The 17,215-nt window shown below is 38.4% G+C and overlaps 1 protein-coding gene across 3 annotated transcripts in view; it reads left to right on the top strand.

Moving 5' to 3' along the window:
* THSD7B (thrombospondin type 1 domain containing 7B) overlaps positions 1–17,215 on the top strand; it is a 398,006-nt gene that overhangs the window by 204,007 nt on the left and 176,784 nt on the right. For all 3 annotated transcript variants that reach the window (XM_030486445.1, XM_030486444.1, XM_030486446.1), the window contains 2 exons: positions 1,164–1,319; positions 3,002–3,199. In XM_030486445.1, the coding sequence (XP_030342305.1) occupies positions 1,164–1,319; positions 3,002–3,199 (354 nt within the window). The remainder of the gene's footprint in view (positions 1–1,163; positions 1,320–3,001; positions 3,200–17,215) is intronic.

Genomic DNA, 17,215 nt, shown 5'->3' with positions numbered 1-17,215 from the left:
AAAATGGTAAAATATCAGAAAAATTAAAGATTCCTCTGTATTATTTTCATAAATTCTTTTCAAGTCAATTCCATGCATGGAAGCAAAGAAAAATAGACATTAAACATAAAAATGAGGATAAAGCAAAATCAGTAGCTATAAAAATTAATGAAGTCTCTGTAATACCATGGCAGAGTAAACTCAAACAAGCCTTTGCCTTTTGAAAGACTGCTTTGATATTGATTTATCTAAAGAGACAGCCATATTCAGCCCATAAGGTAATTAAAATGCAGTATTATATAATGACTCAGAAGATAGATTTAAGAGTCTTTCCCCTTCTTTTCGTTCTTCCCACTGCCCCTCATAAAAAGGCCAGAGAAGTTAATTGAAACTTAAAGTTAATTGAAATCTCTTATGATAAAGGAAAATACAAAGGGAATCGGCTTTCCAAATTTATTGTCAGTATCAACTAAACTGGTACTTGGCAGAGTTTGGGATTAGTTCATGTCGTGGATGAAGAGCTTTGGAGAGCCATGCCTGCCATGGGTGTAGGCAGCTCAAGTGCATGTTAAGATACTTTCTGTATATGTCTGTGTAGAAGAAAGAGAGCTCTGCTCAATTTTATTCAATTTTATTAGATTTGTTTCAATTTTATTGAAGGTAGATGGAAAAAATTCAAAGGTCTGGACCATACATCTGTAATGCAGAGGTGGCAATGCCCCTGGGGGGGATGAATACGGGGAGATTCCTCCGTGCTCAGGTTTTTATTATCTGTCGCTGCCTGGCTCCCAGTTGCAGTGTGAGCTTTTTGGATTTCCTTCTTATATGTCTTTCTCTTTAGTATGGTGTAAAGAGGTCTCCTTGGCCATGGGTGCGGGGGATTAGATTCTAGTTTGTTGCTACAGCATTGTTGAAAATCAGCAATGAATTTAGTTTTAAAGCACTGTTTACCATTAAGCTTAGTCTTAGTTAGCCTGCTGAATATAGATGATTTAGATAAAACTTTAAGTGCCTTGCTGAACACAGGATTAACTTTTTGCTGTAGGAGGTAAGACCCTAAAAACGCACTGGAGTTTGGTGCATTCTGGAAAACTAAGGCCAGCAGTAAAGTCCGGAGCTCCATGCGTTGGTCAGGGGAAAGTTACAGCTCTGCTTTTCTCTTTTCCTTTCTTTTTTTCTCTTAGCTACTAGACCAGTCAATGGGAAGCTATGCCCAGGACCTGCTCCCCCTGCCTCCCAGCTGTGTAACTTGCCGTGCCCATCTGAATGCGTGGTGTCTGCTTGGTCAGGGTGGGGTCCCTGCCTTCATGAGAACTGCCAGGACTACCACAGAGGAAGAGGTAATGGCTACTCTTACATATTGCTTTTGCAGTGTTTGGGGATCTAAAGCGGGTACTGGAATATTATGGTAAGATTGCAGCAGCAGTGGTGTGAAATTTTACATTGGAAGCTTAATGTATGTTTTTTTAAGTTAATCTAACCATAGAATGAAGCTCTTCGGTGTGCATACAGGAGTGGAATATGACCTTTAAAAGTTTTTTGCAGTTATTCTTGGGAGAAGAAAAGAAAGAAAAAAAAAGAAAAGGATAAGATTTTCATCCTGATTCAGATCCTTTTATCCTGCACTGAACTTGTAGAAAAAGAGCATTTCTTGGGATAGCAGCTGCAAACCTCCGTAGTGCCAGGCTGTCCCTCTCTGATACCCCTCAGAAGTCCAGCTGCATGCCTGGATTCAAGGGCAATACTTGGGTGAGGTTTATCCCACAGCCCTGCCATCTTGGAGTTAGGGTGACACAAGAAATTGTTCTCATTGGTCTGGGTTTGTTTCAAATTCCTGGAAGAAGAGTATGCAAATATAATTTAAGTCCCCTGGATCCTAATTGGCTAGCCTAAATGTTTATAGCTGCAACACTTTGAAATTCATTGCAAAGCGTTTCCTAAGGGTCTGAGTTGAAAAGATGACAGTTGGAGTTCAAGTCAGCAAATGAATACTATTGTTTGGAATTTACACTCTTCTGAAAACAGCATAAGTTTTTGAAATTATTTGAGCTGGTCAGAATTTTTCAAATTAAAAAAGAAATAATAAAAATATAATGGTTAAATATAAAGGTTTGCAAAACCATTTCATTTTTAAATTGTTTTGAATGATTTCATTTTGCTGATTTGCAAATGGTGGAAGTTTGGTGTGTTGTATTCTCTGGAATGTTTTATTTTTTGTTTTCATTTCTGTTTCATGGCCAACGCATTTCTATGTGGCCTCCACTAATGCTGTGTATTTGCCCCTTGTCTGAGACTGTTGTAAGAAAGACCAACATGTATTTTTTTAATGTCTTTCTTAGAATTCTGTCATTTACATAACAAAACATGCTGAAAGATACTGGCACATTAGTTCTGCATTTTATATAGCAACATGACTTTTGGTTTTATTCAGAAGGAGGTAGTTTATGTAATCAATTCTTTCATTATTTCTGTAACCTTTTCCTTCCACTTTACATTTGAATCTTCCAAGTTAATAAGATGTCATTTCAGAGAGGTCTGATATGCATTATGTATCAGAAATCCTTACACCTTCATAAAGCAGAATGCTAATTTCTTAGTAAACTGCTCTGCTCCATCTCTAAACAAGTCTTTTCATTAGTGGATTCCCAAGCAGAATATAGATGTCCGTTATATCTTCAATTCCCTTAACTGTTTCTCTCTTCTTACCTTAATGTTGTTATTACATTAATATATGCATCAGTGGCAAATTCCTGTATTTGGACATGTATATTTCTGTCTAATGTTGATAAAGGGAAAAAGAAATGTGAAAAATGTGGGTTGTTGGAATTCTTTACATGCTGTTAAATTTTGCATACATATACAGCCAAGTATTGTCCTAATCAGTTCAGTTTGTAAGCATTGTACCCTGGTTTGTCTTTATATCCCCCAGTTCCAGATGACCTGCGTAGTCCTCTTGTGACTAGATTTGTTGGTATAAATATTTTTTTTGCTCGTCTGGTTAATTTGGTTTCTATTTTTCCAGGCTTTAGAATGAGACAAAGGCAAGTGATCGTGGATCCAGTAGGTACTCTGGCAGATTGTCCGCATTTAATTGAATCTATTCCTTGTGAAGACCCAGTGTGTTACGAGTGGATTGTTTCAGAAGGAGTATGTGTGGCTGACCATGGAAAATGTGGACCTGGAAACCGCATCCTGAAAGCTGTATGCAAGAACAAGAAAGGTGTGTAATGGTATTGCCTTAACAGCCCCATGTTTTTTGTGCCCCCTTCTTAAATGGCATTCTGCTGCAAAGCAATTGTGATTATTTACAATAGCTCCTTGCTGAATTTTTAGGAAACTTTCAGGTTTTGATGCCCCTAACGTTTCTTCTATACTCAGTTTTTAGCGTGAGTCTGAATATTTATCTCTTAGAATAACTCTTTTACAATCATGAGAAGGGATGCTCAATTGTGCTGCCAAAATTAATGCAAGAATTAGATGTAAATGAAATTATAGTACTAAATAATACTTTACTGGGCAGCAGTTTGAGACCTGCAGTGTGTTCAGTTTACAAATTGTTAATGAATAAGTGCATTTTTATATGACGTTTATAAGCAACCAGCAAGAGCTTATTTCTTGTGCATGGTTTGAACCTCAGCCAAAAGTTTCATTTCTTGATAAGGTCAGTGTTGTCAGATCTTTAGATTCAATTACATGGAGCACAATTTTGCAGTCCTTAGTCATGGTGAGACAGCTATCATCTCAAAAGTGGCAAAATTGTGGAACTTTAGAGCCTGATATTATGTCTGAAATGGAGAATTCTTCTTTTATATGCTGCTGAGACCAATCACAGGAAACAATTTCAAGTTGATAACAAGAGGGGTTAATTGGCAAATGGTTAAAAATAGGGTGACACTTATGAGGCGTTAGAATCTGACAGAATGAAATTATGGCTGCTTCTTCTGAAAATCACAGATTCTCCTGAAATACTTTTAAGTATATGTGGTTTTCTTGTAAGTTTGTGAAAATGGGAAAGAAAAAAAAAATCTTCAACTGTTATAAAATGACATAGCCAGAATATAGTGGAGAGCAAAGAGCTGTCTCTGAATGTTGTCTGAGTGAGCTCTTCTGATGTGTGATCATAACTTTAGGTCCAGTCCTGCAGTGATGTTTGCAGATGCAGTCTTGTATTGCTAAGGAGCACCGTGTACTTCACACTGTTAAAACTATGCCAACATCCATTTTTATGCACCAACTTGCGACTCAGAAGGAAAGCATATAACATGGCAGGTGCTTATTGATCTCTGATCAAACTGTTCTCTGTGGCTACGATCCTCTGAAGCGTCTCTTCTTCACTTAATTGTTCAACAAGGGATTGGAAATCTCACAGTACCCTTTCAATTTCAATTACCTATGCGTGTTCTAGTTACAAAAAAATAATAAAGTTGGGACATTCTTCCCACCCCACTCCCCAAGGTAAACATTGTCATTGGACGTGGTTGTTGCCCAGTTCTAGCAGAGGTTTCACAAGGATCACTAGGCAGATTAGAAGCACCGGCTAGTACCACTTTTAAGCTTTCCTGAATTTTTGATCCAGTAAGATAAAAAAAAGTTGAGGGGAAAAAAAGAAATTGTTTCTTCTTCTGTCAATCCAGTAACACTAGTTGCTTTGTTTATAACCTTTGTTCCTAGATTCTAATTGCAATAAGTGGTCTGTTTTGTTAGATATAAAAGCTGGAGTAAGCTGCAGAGTTGCATGAAGTGTTTTACCTGGAATAGTTGGTTACTTGGTAGTGGGAAGCCAGTAGGGAGTTGTGTGAAACTGAGAGACATATCAATTACAGGTAAATAGCATAAGGCCTATGCTAATGCTTAGCATTATACAGAAGTTAAAAATTCTGTGCGACTGCCCTGCTGAAAGCATTTAGAGTAGCTGCATTATGTGCTGGTATTTTCATTTACTTAAGCATCTTTTGTAGAATTCAGTTTTGTATCCTAAAATCCAGTCGTTTATCCAGTCATTGTGTCATCTATGCCTGGCATTTTTGTTCAGTATTCCCACTGAATGCCTAAAGGGATAAAAAACCAAAACATTTCTTTTGGACTCTGTTAAATTACAAAATCCAATGTATCACCATCTTAACAACAGTTTATTTGGGCCTGGGGTATGTTGATTAGGGTATTTGGGTCTTACGTGTATCCTTGCCTGCAAGCTGTCTTCATTTTGATATAATGCCAGACTTTTTGGCATGATGCTCTCCTGTTCTTGCTTTAGTGTGTTAGTTCTTCTCTTTATAAGTAAGAAGTAGCTGATATACCAGTCCTTTTTGTGTCAGCCATGCTGCAGAAGAGCTTGACATCATGGCTTTTTGCCCTTGCCCATCTTCTCCTCTCCCTTCACCCACAGTGTGGCCTAACCCATGTTCTTTGCTAGCCCATGTTCTGCTGTGTAATGCAGTTGCATACTGCTTTCCGTGGCTCAGAGACCTGAGATCTTTTGTCATGAGGAGACATAGTTTTTACTTGACAAACTGAGCTCCAATTACATTGACTGCAGTGGAAGGGAACTGCCCATGTTTTTCAGTCTTCTCTCCCATGGCAGACAACTTTCCTGCTGCCAGTAGAGCCTGTGGCATACCATTCTCTCCAGCAAGGTTGAGCTTGGAGGTTCATCTTTGTCTCTTATATGTGTTGATAGATAGTGAGTGAGATTAACAAGGCATTAGCCCTTCTCTGTCTCACTTCTGGTCACCCCAGTATCTTTTTCCCATGCCACGTCTCTTGCTTGCTAATGGTGCCAGCCTGTGTCATGAGAGAGGGTTGGGAGGAACCTGTCTGGGAGGTGAGCAGGGAGCAGTGGCTAACTAACATATTTCTCTAACAGAAACCTCAACTTCAGAGCCCCTTTTAGTGTTCTTTCCTTCCATTTTAAAAAGCCATCCTTTATGGCGAGAAGATTTTGTGGTAGTGACCCGAGTAACAAAGTGCCGCTGGCCTGAGCTGGAGCTTGAACAACTTAGGAGCAAGTCACACATGGGTCTAACTCTGGTTTGCAGGGTTTCTCTGAAGACTTCTCTGTCAAAGCAGTTTCTCTTTGTAAGGGCTTGTATGAATTTCAGTGATGTAGCACTCTTACTTCCACTTGGTCTAGAGGTACAGAAATGAGCTTTTGTTTCTTAAATAGGTTAATGTAGGGGGCCCATAATGAAAGGGCCTCCATAGGGCACATACTACGTACAACACATTTTCATGGGGTAGCTGGAGTCTGTAATTTGTGATTTGCAGTAGTTAGCATGGATGAGGAGGAATGAAAAGACCATAATCATCTCATAACTTTGTCATTCTAAGGTGTCTCTGTTCCCACCTAGTAGCATCTCTAATCTCTGTTAATAAGTTATTAAACGTGTATATTATGCTTGCTAGAAACTCTTAGGGTCTGGTCCATATCCCTCATGTTCACCTCTTCTGTAGCATCAGAAGACAGTAGTGTAATAAATCAAATGAAATTAAATAATGTGTAGAAATGTAATGAAGTAATGCATAATATGGGAAAAGACCTATATTGCATGCTTCTTACAAACAAAAATTTTCAGCAAACTTTTTTATTTAGTTAGTGAAGGTCAATGGATACTTCTGAGGAAGTCTGTGAAGCCAAAAGAATAGTACAGGAAAATGGATGATGCTACTTAGAAGTGGATTGTGTGAGTGTATCATTGGGTACATGAATCTATAATTTAGGTCAAAGAATTTATTTGCAAACTCTCTTTTTATATTCACAGACAACCCAAATATTATTTGTGATTTTTGTCAGTCTTTGTTTTAGGTTGTTCAACAAGGAATTGAATAATCTCTTGTTTGTAATGTATTCTTGATCAGATAGTTGCAAGTATTTGACATTTGAATTTGGGCAGTCTTGATTAGAACCAACAAACATTACTGTGTATTGACCAGATGAAAATAACTCTCTGAAAACTTTCCAGTTCACTTGGTCTCCTTAAATGATGCTGCTCAGTAGATACAAAACCACGAACATGGTCAAACCTTTTTAATTTTAATATGCAATTGGACAGTAGCCCAAATATATTGTTTCATTTTTTGAAAACGGTGACCAAAATAATCTTTTTTGTGCTCTGCTTCTTCATCCTTTGTGATAGGTAGAAGCACTTTGAGTATGGTGTGACAAAGGAAATTCAATGTTGTAGTGGTGTGTGGAAAACTGCAGGTAACGTTAGACAGGAAGACTTTGCTCAGGGTCAGCAGGTAAAAGTTCAGTCCAAACAGGAGTTGGTGTGCTTTCATAGGTAGTTTCCCAGTCTTTTGGTTTAGATGCTGGGAAATACAACTGTATTTAACTTATAAATGGTGTTGGGTTTTATCTGATGGAGGAATTTGGGAACCCTTTTAATTGTTATTTTCCGTATCTGTTTTAGGCTGTATTAATAATAGAAAAATAGATTGAAATAAGACAAATGTTGAACCAAATTACAGTATTTAGAAATGCACGTTATGGACATGTAGCTTGTGAACAGAGCAGTTGTTTTAATGAGGAGTACAACCTGAGAACATACATAAGAAGGAACTACAACAATAATTTCATGCAATAACAAGTATGACTCATAAAAGTGACAATTCATTTTTCTAGCATTTTATAACTGTTTCTGACAGTATTGTAAACTAAATCTCACCTATTAGCAGTACTCTTGAATAGATGTAAAATGTCATTATTCAGAATCATACCCACAAGTTGTCAGTCTCTTTTGTTGTAATTCCCATGTCATCAGTTATTAATTTGCTTCTGCTCGTTCTGATTCCTACCAGAAGAACTGTTAATAACAAGGATGATTTTTTTGTGATAGTGAACAGCATAGTGTCTAAAGAATCAAAAATATGAAATAGCTTATACCCAAAGGCTTCTTTTTTTTAAATCAGAAATTATCAGATTGGCAACGAGGTTTAATGCAAAGGTTGTGTGATTTTGCTGGATTCAGGCTGTTTTCTAGTTAACAAACCTAATCACAACTCAAAAGCTGCTAAGTATTTGCCCTTCTAAACTGTCAGTCTGGGTATCAGGGTTTCTTCACTTTGTGGGGTTGTCTTCCTTTCAGAGCACAGTATTTATAACAGTGCTGAATAATCTATTGGGTAGGGAAATGCAGGTACCGAACTCACGGGAGCAGAGTCCAGAGGTGCCAGAAGAACATTGCTTTCTATCTTCTCCTGTAGCACCCAAATGACTGTTCCTGGGACCTGTCACGAGCCACCTTCTTCAGCAGCTTCTCCCTCACTTAGGTGTCCCCAGGTACTTTGGAGGTTTCTGTTCACCCTTCCCAGCCATGTATGAGGAGAATATCTGGCAGATCCTGGGACTCCCAGCTGTAAGGGGTGAACCACTCTGCTAAGACAATCTTCCTAGATGGTACCTTAGAAATAAAACGTGCTGCAATCCTACTGTCATAGCTGTGACGGTGGCAAGATGTTTTCTTTTAAGTATTCTCGGTGGAATAAGCTGCTGGCTTCAATCTGCAAGAGTTACTCGAGTTGGGTGCAGCACCCATCGCCTGAGCTTGGGTGTATTGAGCCTCACTGCTGCTGGACATGGGGGCTGCATGAGCAGCAGCAAAGAGCAGCCAGGACCATAAATGATTGTGAAGTGAAAAACGAGTCACCCTCATTTCACCTTTATCCTAGTATTACTGCTGCTGTTCTGCCGGTACTGATGAGAGTCAGTTCAGCACAACAACAGTTTTGTTTTACATTTCTGTGCGATCTCTTTGGTTCTAGGCAGTTGGTATCCAGAACGTGGCACTCTCCAAGAAGACAAGAGGGTTTTTGCTTTTAAGTGTTAATAAATTCACTGAAAAAGTACATGTTTCATTTGAAATACGTCCATTTCCAAACTTCTGTTCCATCTGACAGTTTTATTTGTAAAATTGGAGAACAGTGTTTCAGAGTAAAAATGTTTTAGCATTTTTAGATTAAATGATTAATATTTGATTTTTTGGTAAATGAACTAGGGTGAGTCTTAAACAACATTAAAAGAATACTTTTAAAAGAGGTTGTTAATATAAAAGCAAAATATTCCTTTTAGATTAAACCAGCATTTTACCTTATCATGAAATTACTTTTTTCCTTAATCATCCCCAATCTCTCTTCAGACTATTTCAAACAGTTATAGAGTTTTTCCTTCCCCACTTTTTTTTTTTTTTTATCTTTCCCTTGGTTCGGTGCCCAAACAGAAATCCATTATTCACATGGCTCTACTGACAGAGCAGACACTGAAATCTGTTGGAATTCAAGCGGAGTGTAAAAGGAAGTAAGGTAATCAAATCACTGTTATTTTAAGATCCCATATTGTGTTCTGCCAGAGTTTGACAGTGGAGTTCCTCACTTATGGAAGCTGAAGACTCTTCGGGGGTAGAGTATTAATAATGATGTGCTCCGTTACTTGTCTGTACTTCCAGTTCAACCACGGCATGTCCTATGGTCCCTGAGAACAGTGGTCCGCAGAGATAGCTTGCGATGCGTGCTCTGCTCAGTTCACAGCATCCTGAGAGGCAGGAGCATCCCCAACAGCTTGCTTGGGTCCTCCAGGAGGACGAGGCTGCAAGTAGAGGTGGTGTCTGGTTTTATTCCCGGTTGAGGGCATGAAGCTAGCACCTTTCTGAGATCTATTTTAGCATAAATCTCAGCAAAGCTGAGTTCTTACCTGGGGAGAATTCTTGGGTTTTCGTCTTGTGGTGGATTAATAATATAAAATGAATTTGCAGAGTCTGTTTAATTTCTCAGAGAAAAGATTTACTGTGTTCAATTTATTGAAAGTAACTTTTAAATGAATTCTTTCTATCATATTGGAATAAGATCTTAAATCTCCATTGATGTGTCCAGTGACACAACACTGTGTCTAATGGTACATCTAGATTTTTTTTCTCCTGTAAGAGTAGCATAAGTGTAGATTGGAATCATTCTTTATTTTTGAAACTAAAACTTTTGGAAAGTATAAGCAGCAGTTTTGTTTGTAAAATTAAAATACATGTTTTGAAGTTGAAGTGGAAATGCACCTGTCTTTAATCTGATCTTAATATCTGGAGTAACTAAAATCAATTTTTTCTTCGGTGATGCTTTTTCCCAGATCTGCCTGTAGTGGAGCATACCCATGAGGGCTTTGGCTTACTGAGAGGGATGGGTGGAGAGTGTGCTTCTAGTGATATACAGTGAATGAGAGAATGATGTGTAGCTAAAAGTTAAATAGCTTGGTTGATGGACTAAGAACTGTTTTGTCTTGGCTTTTTCAATTATTGAGGTTCAAAAAGACAGATTTATATACTGCTTCAGTCAAATTTTGCGTGCTGTTAGCATTGAAAGGACAGTGGGAGTTTTGTCTTAGGGGGTTGTGATTAACACATAAATGTTATGGACTATTCATGTAAATGCAAACTGGAAGTGAGGAAACTTTAGACCAATGAGATTTTGAATTATTTTGTAGGGAATTGTAAAATTATCCAGTTGCTCGACACACTTGCACGTATAATCAATAAACTTAAACAGGTACCAGCTCTTCTAAGCCTGCAGGTTCAATTCCTGTTGTGGGGCTCAGCCTTCTGTATCATATCACTCATTCCTCCTCTTAGTGCATGAGTGTATCCACCATATCCCATTTTTGGAGCTATTGATCCCAAACGGGTGTGTTTTCCTGCCTGTTAGAAACACAAATCCTAGAATCCAATATGCAGAGCCTTCTGGCAGTCAGATAGGATCCATACTTCTCATCTTCTCATTTTGCAGTGTGGTTGAAGGAGCATATTGCAGTGTACTAGCAAGGCTGATGAGTGTTAGGAGTGTTTCAGGAATCCTGAAGAATGGTGTGTGGTTTGTTCAATAGATTTGAGACCTTTTATTTTTTGTAGTCATAAAGATTGATGTGTTCTTTGAGCAGGCTGGCTGTTTACAAGCCAGGTGGAGTGAATGTAGTTACCTCAATCAAGCCTTACAGCAGCTGGTACCATGCCAAATATTTGATGTCTCCTACTGGAAACGTTTAAAAAGACAAAATGCAGATTGTGGCCTGCTTTAGTACTGGTGTACTGACAATTTGAGGACGGACACCAGCATGAATTCAAGAGAATTTACTGTCTCTGCAACCTCTGCTGATAAGATAAGCTTTAGGTTAATTTTAGGGTAAGCTTCTGAAAAATAAGAGCTTTATTTGCTTTGTCACACTGTAACAGTTTTACTTCGTTCAAGATCATAGCAAACATATGGCCCACAAGCCAAGGAAGATACATACACAAAAGTCTAAACAATTCTTGTAGTAGCTACATTTGTGTAAATATCTGTGCCTTAGAGTCAGGCATATTGTGCTAAAATACAGGTTGAAATACATAATGCTGGAAAGCTGGAAGGTTGTGGGTTTGAATCTAAAGGATACACTCAAACATATTTTGATTAATTTCCTTTATCTTTGAAAGCAGATATGTTGCATGATTTCCAGCTCAACTGTGGCTGTGCTTTTTCAAACGCTGGTGGCGTGATTTGTGTCAGTCATCCAGAAGGCAGCTATCATTGGTATCCAGTGGTGATGTTAGTTCTGTATAGTTGGCAGACAGAGATACCAGTGGAGTTGATTAGGGGTATAGCCAGCTTTCATCCTTTCTGTGCTCGTCAATGTAAGGTATTACAGCTACCTGTGAAAATATTTTTTCTGTGCCAGCTGAGCTAAGCGTGAGCTTGTGGTCAGTAGCAAATGCCCTCAAATGAATTTCTATGCACGATTCTTTTCGGTATCTAGTGCTCCTTTTTGATACCTAATGTCTCCAAAAGATGTTTTTTCAAGACTTCAGAGCAGTGTTAAAACGGTGAGGGCAAAGGCCATTCCTTCCCTGTGGCTGTTTCTGCAGAGAGGAGATGAATTTTCAAGGATCCAGCTCCCACTTGCACTAGTGAGAAGGAGCAGCAGGTGCTGGTTCTTTTTTTTTTTTTTTTTGTAGATGAACCTGAGCTTCAAACACCTGTAGATTCGGAACAAAGGTTCAAGGTGGCCCTATCAGAAAGGTGAATTATAACATTAAAAAAAATACAAACATCAGTTATTATGGCAAGATCTGTATTGACCTTTATGTTTTAAATGTTATGGAATGAGTTTGACAGAAGTTGATCTGCGTTTGTGATAAAGGTTACCTAAAGAGCATGGCACATGTGTGTGACCCATAGGTCTGTTACATTGGTGCAAGAGATTTGAAGAAACTGGTGAGAAGGATTAATATTTGTATACTAGGCTAGTGCAAATGTGTACTTTTAAACTATTTATTTAAAAACTGGGTTTTAGGGTATTTTTATTGAGTTTAATGCTTTCTACTTTTTCAATTGTAAGAGTGAAATAAGGATCCTTTATCGTATTTTATAACTGTGAAAGTATTTGTAGTCAATTTTTTAAGTCTAGAAAACAAATCTTACTATAGATTTATTTGGTTTTGCCCCTCACAATATATTGTAGACAAAAATCTTAGATTGTTTCTATAAGAAACAGGAAAAATATCTGTAAGTGCCAAGAGCAATTCCTGTTTCTCGGTGAAATGAAGCATGCAGCATAGATTACCTGTTAGGCTGTTTTCTTTAAACTAAGCATAACTTCATATACATGTTGAGTTCATATTCTTTTTAAAGGGCTATTGTATTTCTTAGGGAACACTGATTCAGTAAAGGGGAGATGTGGGCAATATAGGATCCTTCTTGAACTGTATTGGAAAGGTAGGTAGATGACAAGTTCTAAAATTAACTTATGTGAATAGAAGAGGAAGGAGGCTAGAAGGTTTGATTTGAAATGTGTTATGCCCAAAGAAGTGATTGATGCTCCATCCCTGGCAGTGTTCAAGGCCAGGTTGGACAGAGTTTTGGGTGACGTGGTCTAGTGTGTGGAGTCCCTGCCCATGGTAGGGGGGTTGGAGCTAGATGATCTTAAGGTCCTTTCCAACTCAAACTATTCTGTGATTCTATGATTAAGGACATGATCCTGGATCTGTGACTCAAAGGTGGCTGAAGTTACCAGGAGGACCAGGTGGAAGGTGTCACAGTGAGGGTTAATCTATTATATAAGGGTTCTGTTTCTTGGGATTAAATGGATTCCAAAAGTGATTAAGGACTTCACTGCTTTTCTACTAGTGAAGGAAATGTTCAAGATACCTAGATATTTTCCGCGCTTTTTGTATATGATTTGGTAACATATTTATTAAGTTTCTCAAACATAAAGCACTGAGCACACAATCTTGAGGAACATAAGATGTGGGAATGCTTTACCTCATCTTTTTACCTTCCTTATCCCAAGCAGAGTCCTACCCTTGTCAATTTTGGTACATATAAAGGAGCTCTCTGAAAATAAACAGTGGCTATTCATAGGATTCATGTCAATGGTATTTTCACCAGGTTTTTATATGGGTGCTTTTAGAGCCTCTTTACATGGTTGTGACCTCAAAAATTCCTTAGGTTTTTATTCCTAAATTCCTTAGGTTCCTTAGGGTTTTATCCCCTTGAGGTACATGAATGCAAAGCTTTTTGCTTTAACACTGTCCTTAAACCATTTGTCTTTAACCATATCTTACAGCTTAAGACACCATTTATTCAACTTTTCTGAAGGATGCTGTAGCTAAATTGCAAGAAAGCCCAGCATGGGTTGTGCGGGCATGAGCCTTTCATTCAACCAGCTCTTCTGAACTTGTTACATTGAAGAGACAGCTGACAGTTTGCAGAGATGTTCACAGAATACTTAAAAAAAAAATAACAAGTGAATGGAGAGAGCTTCGTGTTCTACATGCATGTAGCATTTTTTCTTTTCTGGGCACTGGTGTTTGACCAGCCCATGTCCAACCAGCAAACACGGCAGAGGGATGACTTTCCTTCAGTGGTGGGAATGGTTTCTGACTTTCTCCAGCACTCAGCTGATAGTTCAAGTAGGCATTTGAATCTTTAAAGTATCAACTCTTCTGCCAAATTTTGTTTACATTATAAAAGAGTTTCAAAATTTTCTGGTGTTCAATTAAACAGCACAATGGCGTATCCTGATTTCCTTAGGATGCCAGGCTAAAACAAGCCAGAGAACAGTTTGTAATGCATTTGAAGTTTTTCAAATCCTTAGTAGACAGAAAATTGCCCAATTCTCAGTTCAAAATTATTTTCACCAAGATTTTTTTTCCAAGAGAAATAGTCAAAACAATATATAAAGGCTAAAAAATATAAAGGCTTTAAATTAAACAGAGGATCATTAGGATAAAGAAATGACTGGCTGTATTTTATTGCGTTCTGTATGTGGAGTTTAGTGGGCTAGAATTCAACTCATACGATAGAAAGAAAAAAGAATGTTTCAAATAAGCCAATTAAGTTCTGTATGACGTAGTATCTAGGAATTTATTTTCATTAAATAATATTAAAAGAAGTAAACTAAACCTGATTTTGTGGACTGGAGACTGAGACCTGGTAGTGAACATCTGTAACAACAGGCAGTGTGTGGGGCTAAGGGCTTCCATTCATCTCAGTCTGCAGGAGGGTCTGGTGTGTGAGGGAGGAGGGGGGAGATGCTGAGAAGCCAGGGTGGAGGAAAAGGCCGAGAGCAGCCTGCAGCCATGAGGTCTTCTGTGCTCACTGTTCCTCAGACAAGGTGAGGGAGCTGCACCCAGGGTCTGGTTGTGTTCCATGCTGTGGGGCTCAGCAGTAAATTTCTCCTGAGGCTTATATAAGGGAATAATTCAAGTCTAACTTCAATAGACAGCTTCTCACGTTGATCTCTGACCACAGTCCTTTAGTGGAGGAAAAAAGAAGGGCTTTTTTTTTTGTGTAATTTAATCCTTTCCTGCTGGGTGGCCCTATAGAAGGTTTTTCTCTAGCTGAAATCCCTTCGGTGCTGCACCTTGCATGCTGGACAGGAATGATTGTGAGAGCCACCTTTATACAGGAGTTCTGAAGGCAGTTGAGTGGAAATTAAAGATAAGCATTGCACTTTCTTTGGGTTTCTTTTTATCAAGCTGTTTATGAAGTAGGGCTGATTAAAAACAATTTAGTCATTTGTTTTGAGGTTAATGGATGCTGAAGGGGAAGGCTTCCCCCTTAAAATAAGAAGTTTTGACAAACTTTTAATTAAGAATTCAGGACATGGAAATTTGGGGCTAGTTCTGCGCTACCAAGATTGGCTCTGGGGCATATTGGTCTGTCAGGTTTTTAAAGTAAATCTTCCTTTTAATTCTACTTCAGTATTGTAATGCCACTACTTTTCATTAGGCAGCAATTTGCAATTAGTCAGGTGGTCATAATAGAAAGAGAAGAGCATGTGATGAAATGGTAGAGAAATTGCAGAGCAGGGAAAAAGGCCACAGGATGCAGCTCCAAAATGCTCTTTAACATGTTTCTGTTGGCAGATTTCCCACTAAATTCAGCGCTCTCTGTGGGACGGTATTCAATCTTCACTGGGATCCTGGCTTGTGAGAAACATGAGTTCAGTGGACCTCGATTACAGGACTTGAGCTCTGACGCTGTGACCAGAAATAATGCTAAAAACAGCCATTAAAGGGAAAACACTTAATTCCCTCAAAACTTTGAAGCCAAGCTATTACTTTAAGTGTAGATTACATTATTGAATTTGTTTATCTGTGAATTGAATCTCATATTTGATAAATGGTAGCTTTTGTGAAGCTCTGGAATGAATGTAAATTAGTAAATGAAGAAAGATTAGCTCTTCGAGGAGATTGAGAACAATTTAAAATTCCATTGTTCGGTGTTTTTCTTTCTGTCTGTATGAAGCACGTCTGTAATTGTCTCAAATTAGGTACTGACTTTGTTTAGAGGAGTTAAACAAGTAACAGGATATTTCATAGTTCCTTTTCAAATAAACAGCCTGTTCAGTTTTTATCTTTAGAAGTTCGCAAATGTCAGAGCAAATTTTTGACAAGAATGTGTATATGAGATGGAATTTCTTTAGAAACTGAATCATCCTGTATTGTTGGGATGCATTTTCAAATTTTGAAGCCTGGTCTTCCCATACTGTAAGATTTTAGTGTATCTTTTTTTAGTTCTTAGATTCATTATTTAAAAAATCCTATGAGGATGTGGGAATTGGACTGTAAGCGTGAATTTGCCCTGTCCCTTTTTGGCAGGTGTGGTCTATATTTTGCCATCAGTTGCCCAATGGTGTTGCTACCAATGAGCCCTCACATTGACCCAGTAATTACCAAGTCCAGAAACGAGAAACGGGGAAAAGACTAATGAGTCAACACATCCATGAGGACTGGATCAGCAGCTATGCAAGCATCAGACAGTGCTTTTTCCTTTCATATCACCGAGGAGGGAAAAAACAGACACAAATTTATTTCCTACCTTGGTCCTGTGGCTAGTGGTATCTGTGGGGATTGGGAACTATGTCCAGTGGGAGATGGATGTAGTTTGAAAAGTGACTATTCTGGAAGAAGAAAATATTTACCTGCCCCTAACAAGTGAGCAGAGAGTTTGGTGGGACTGGATGAACCCAGGGGGCTTTGCTGGAGGGATAGTCACTTCCAGGTGATGTGAGGTCCATCTGTGCTCCCTTTCCACATCTCCTGTGGCACTGCACCTAAGGTCTGCTCCTGATTTGAGGCTTGTTTCTATTCGTTACTGGCAAATGTGCATGTGATATAAAATACCAAGTCTTTTGTGTAGTGAAAATGTGATGACCCAGCAGAACTGGTAAATCCTCATGAACTTAATGATGCACTTAATGACACATACTACAGACTGGTAGAAATGGCTCCATCCGTGCTTGAAGCTGGGGGTAGATGGGTCTTGGCTGCCCATAGTACATTGTAGAAACCAAGATGATCCTTTAAGTTCAAATTCCTTTTTTTTTTTTTTTTTTTACCATATGCAAAATTTCCATTAAATTTAATGTAGAAAGAATGTCGTATCCCCTTACTCCGCCACCCCCAGTTTAAGCAGACTTCCCAAGTTTAATACAAAGTCAGCACTGTTTTATTGTATGCTTAGTGCTGTGTCAAAGGAGACTAGAGCCAAGAGGGTGTTTTGTTCTTTTTCATGGTGTTTACAAATAAAGCTGACTGATTTGGTAACTCTCTTGGAAACTCTCTGAGACTGTAAATTTAGCAGAGTGCTCCCCAGGCATGCATAGATCTAAAGATAGCAGTTTCTTGCCTATCAATAAGTATCTTAAGGCCTTTACTTTTAATGCTATATACGACTTAAATCCCAGGAAAATAATTCCACTACTGCTGTTCATTTATATCCT

Source organism: Strigops habroptila, chromosome 5, assembly GCF_004027225.2.
Source record: "Strigops habroptila isolate Jane chromosome 5, bStrHab1.2.pri, whole genome shotgun sequence".
Taxonomy (NCBI): domain Eukaryota; kingdom Metazoa; phylum Chordata; class Aves; order Psittaciformes; family Psittacidae; genus Strigops; species Strigops habroptila.
Note: the sequence above shows the minus strand (reverse complement) of the source record. Positions and strands in the feature narration are given on the sequence as shown.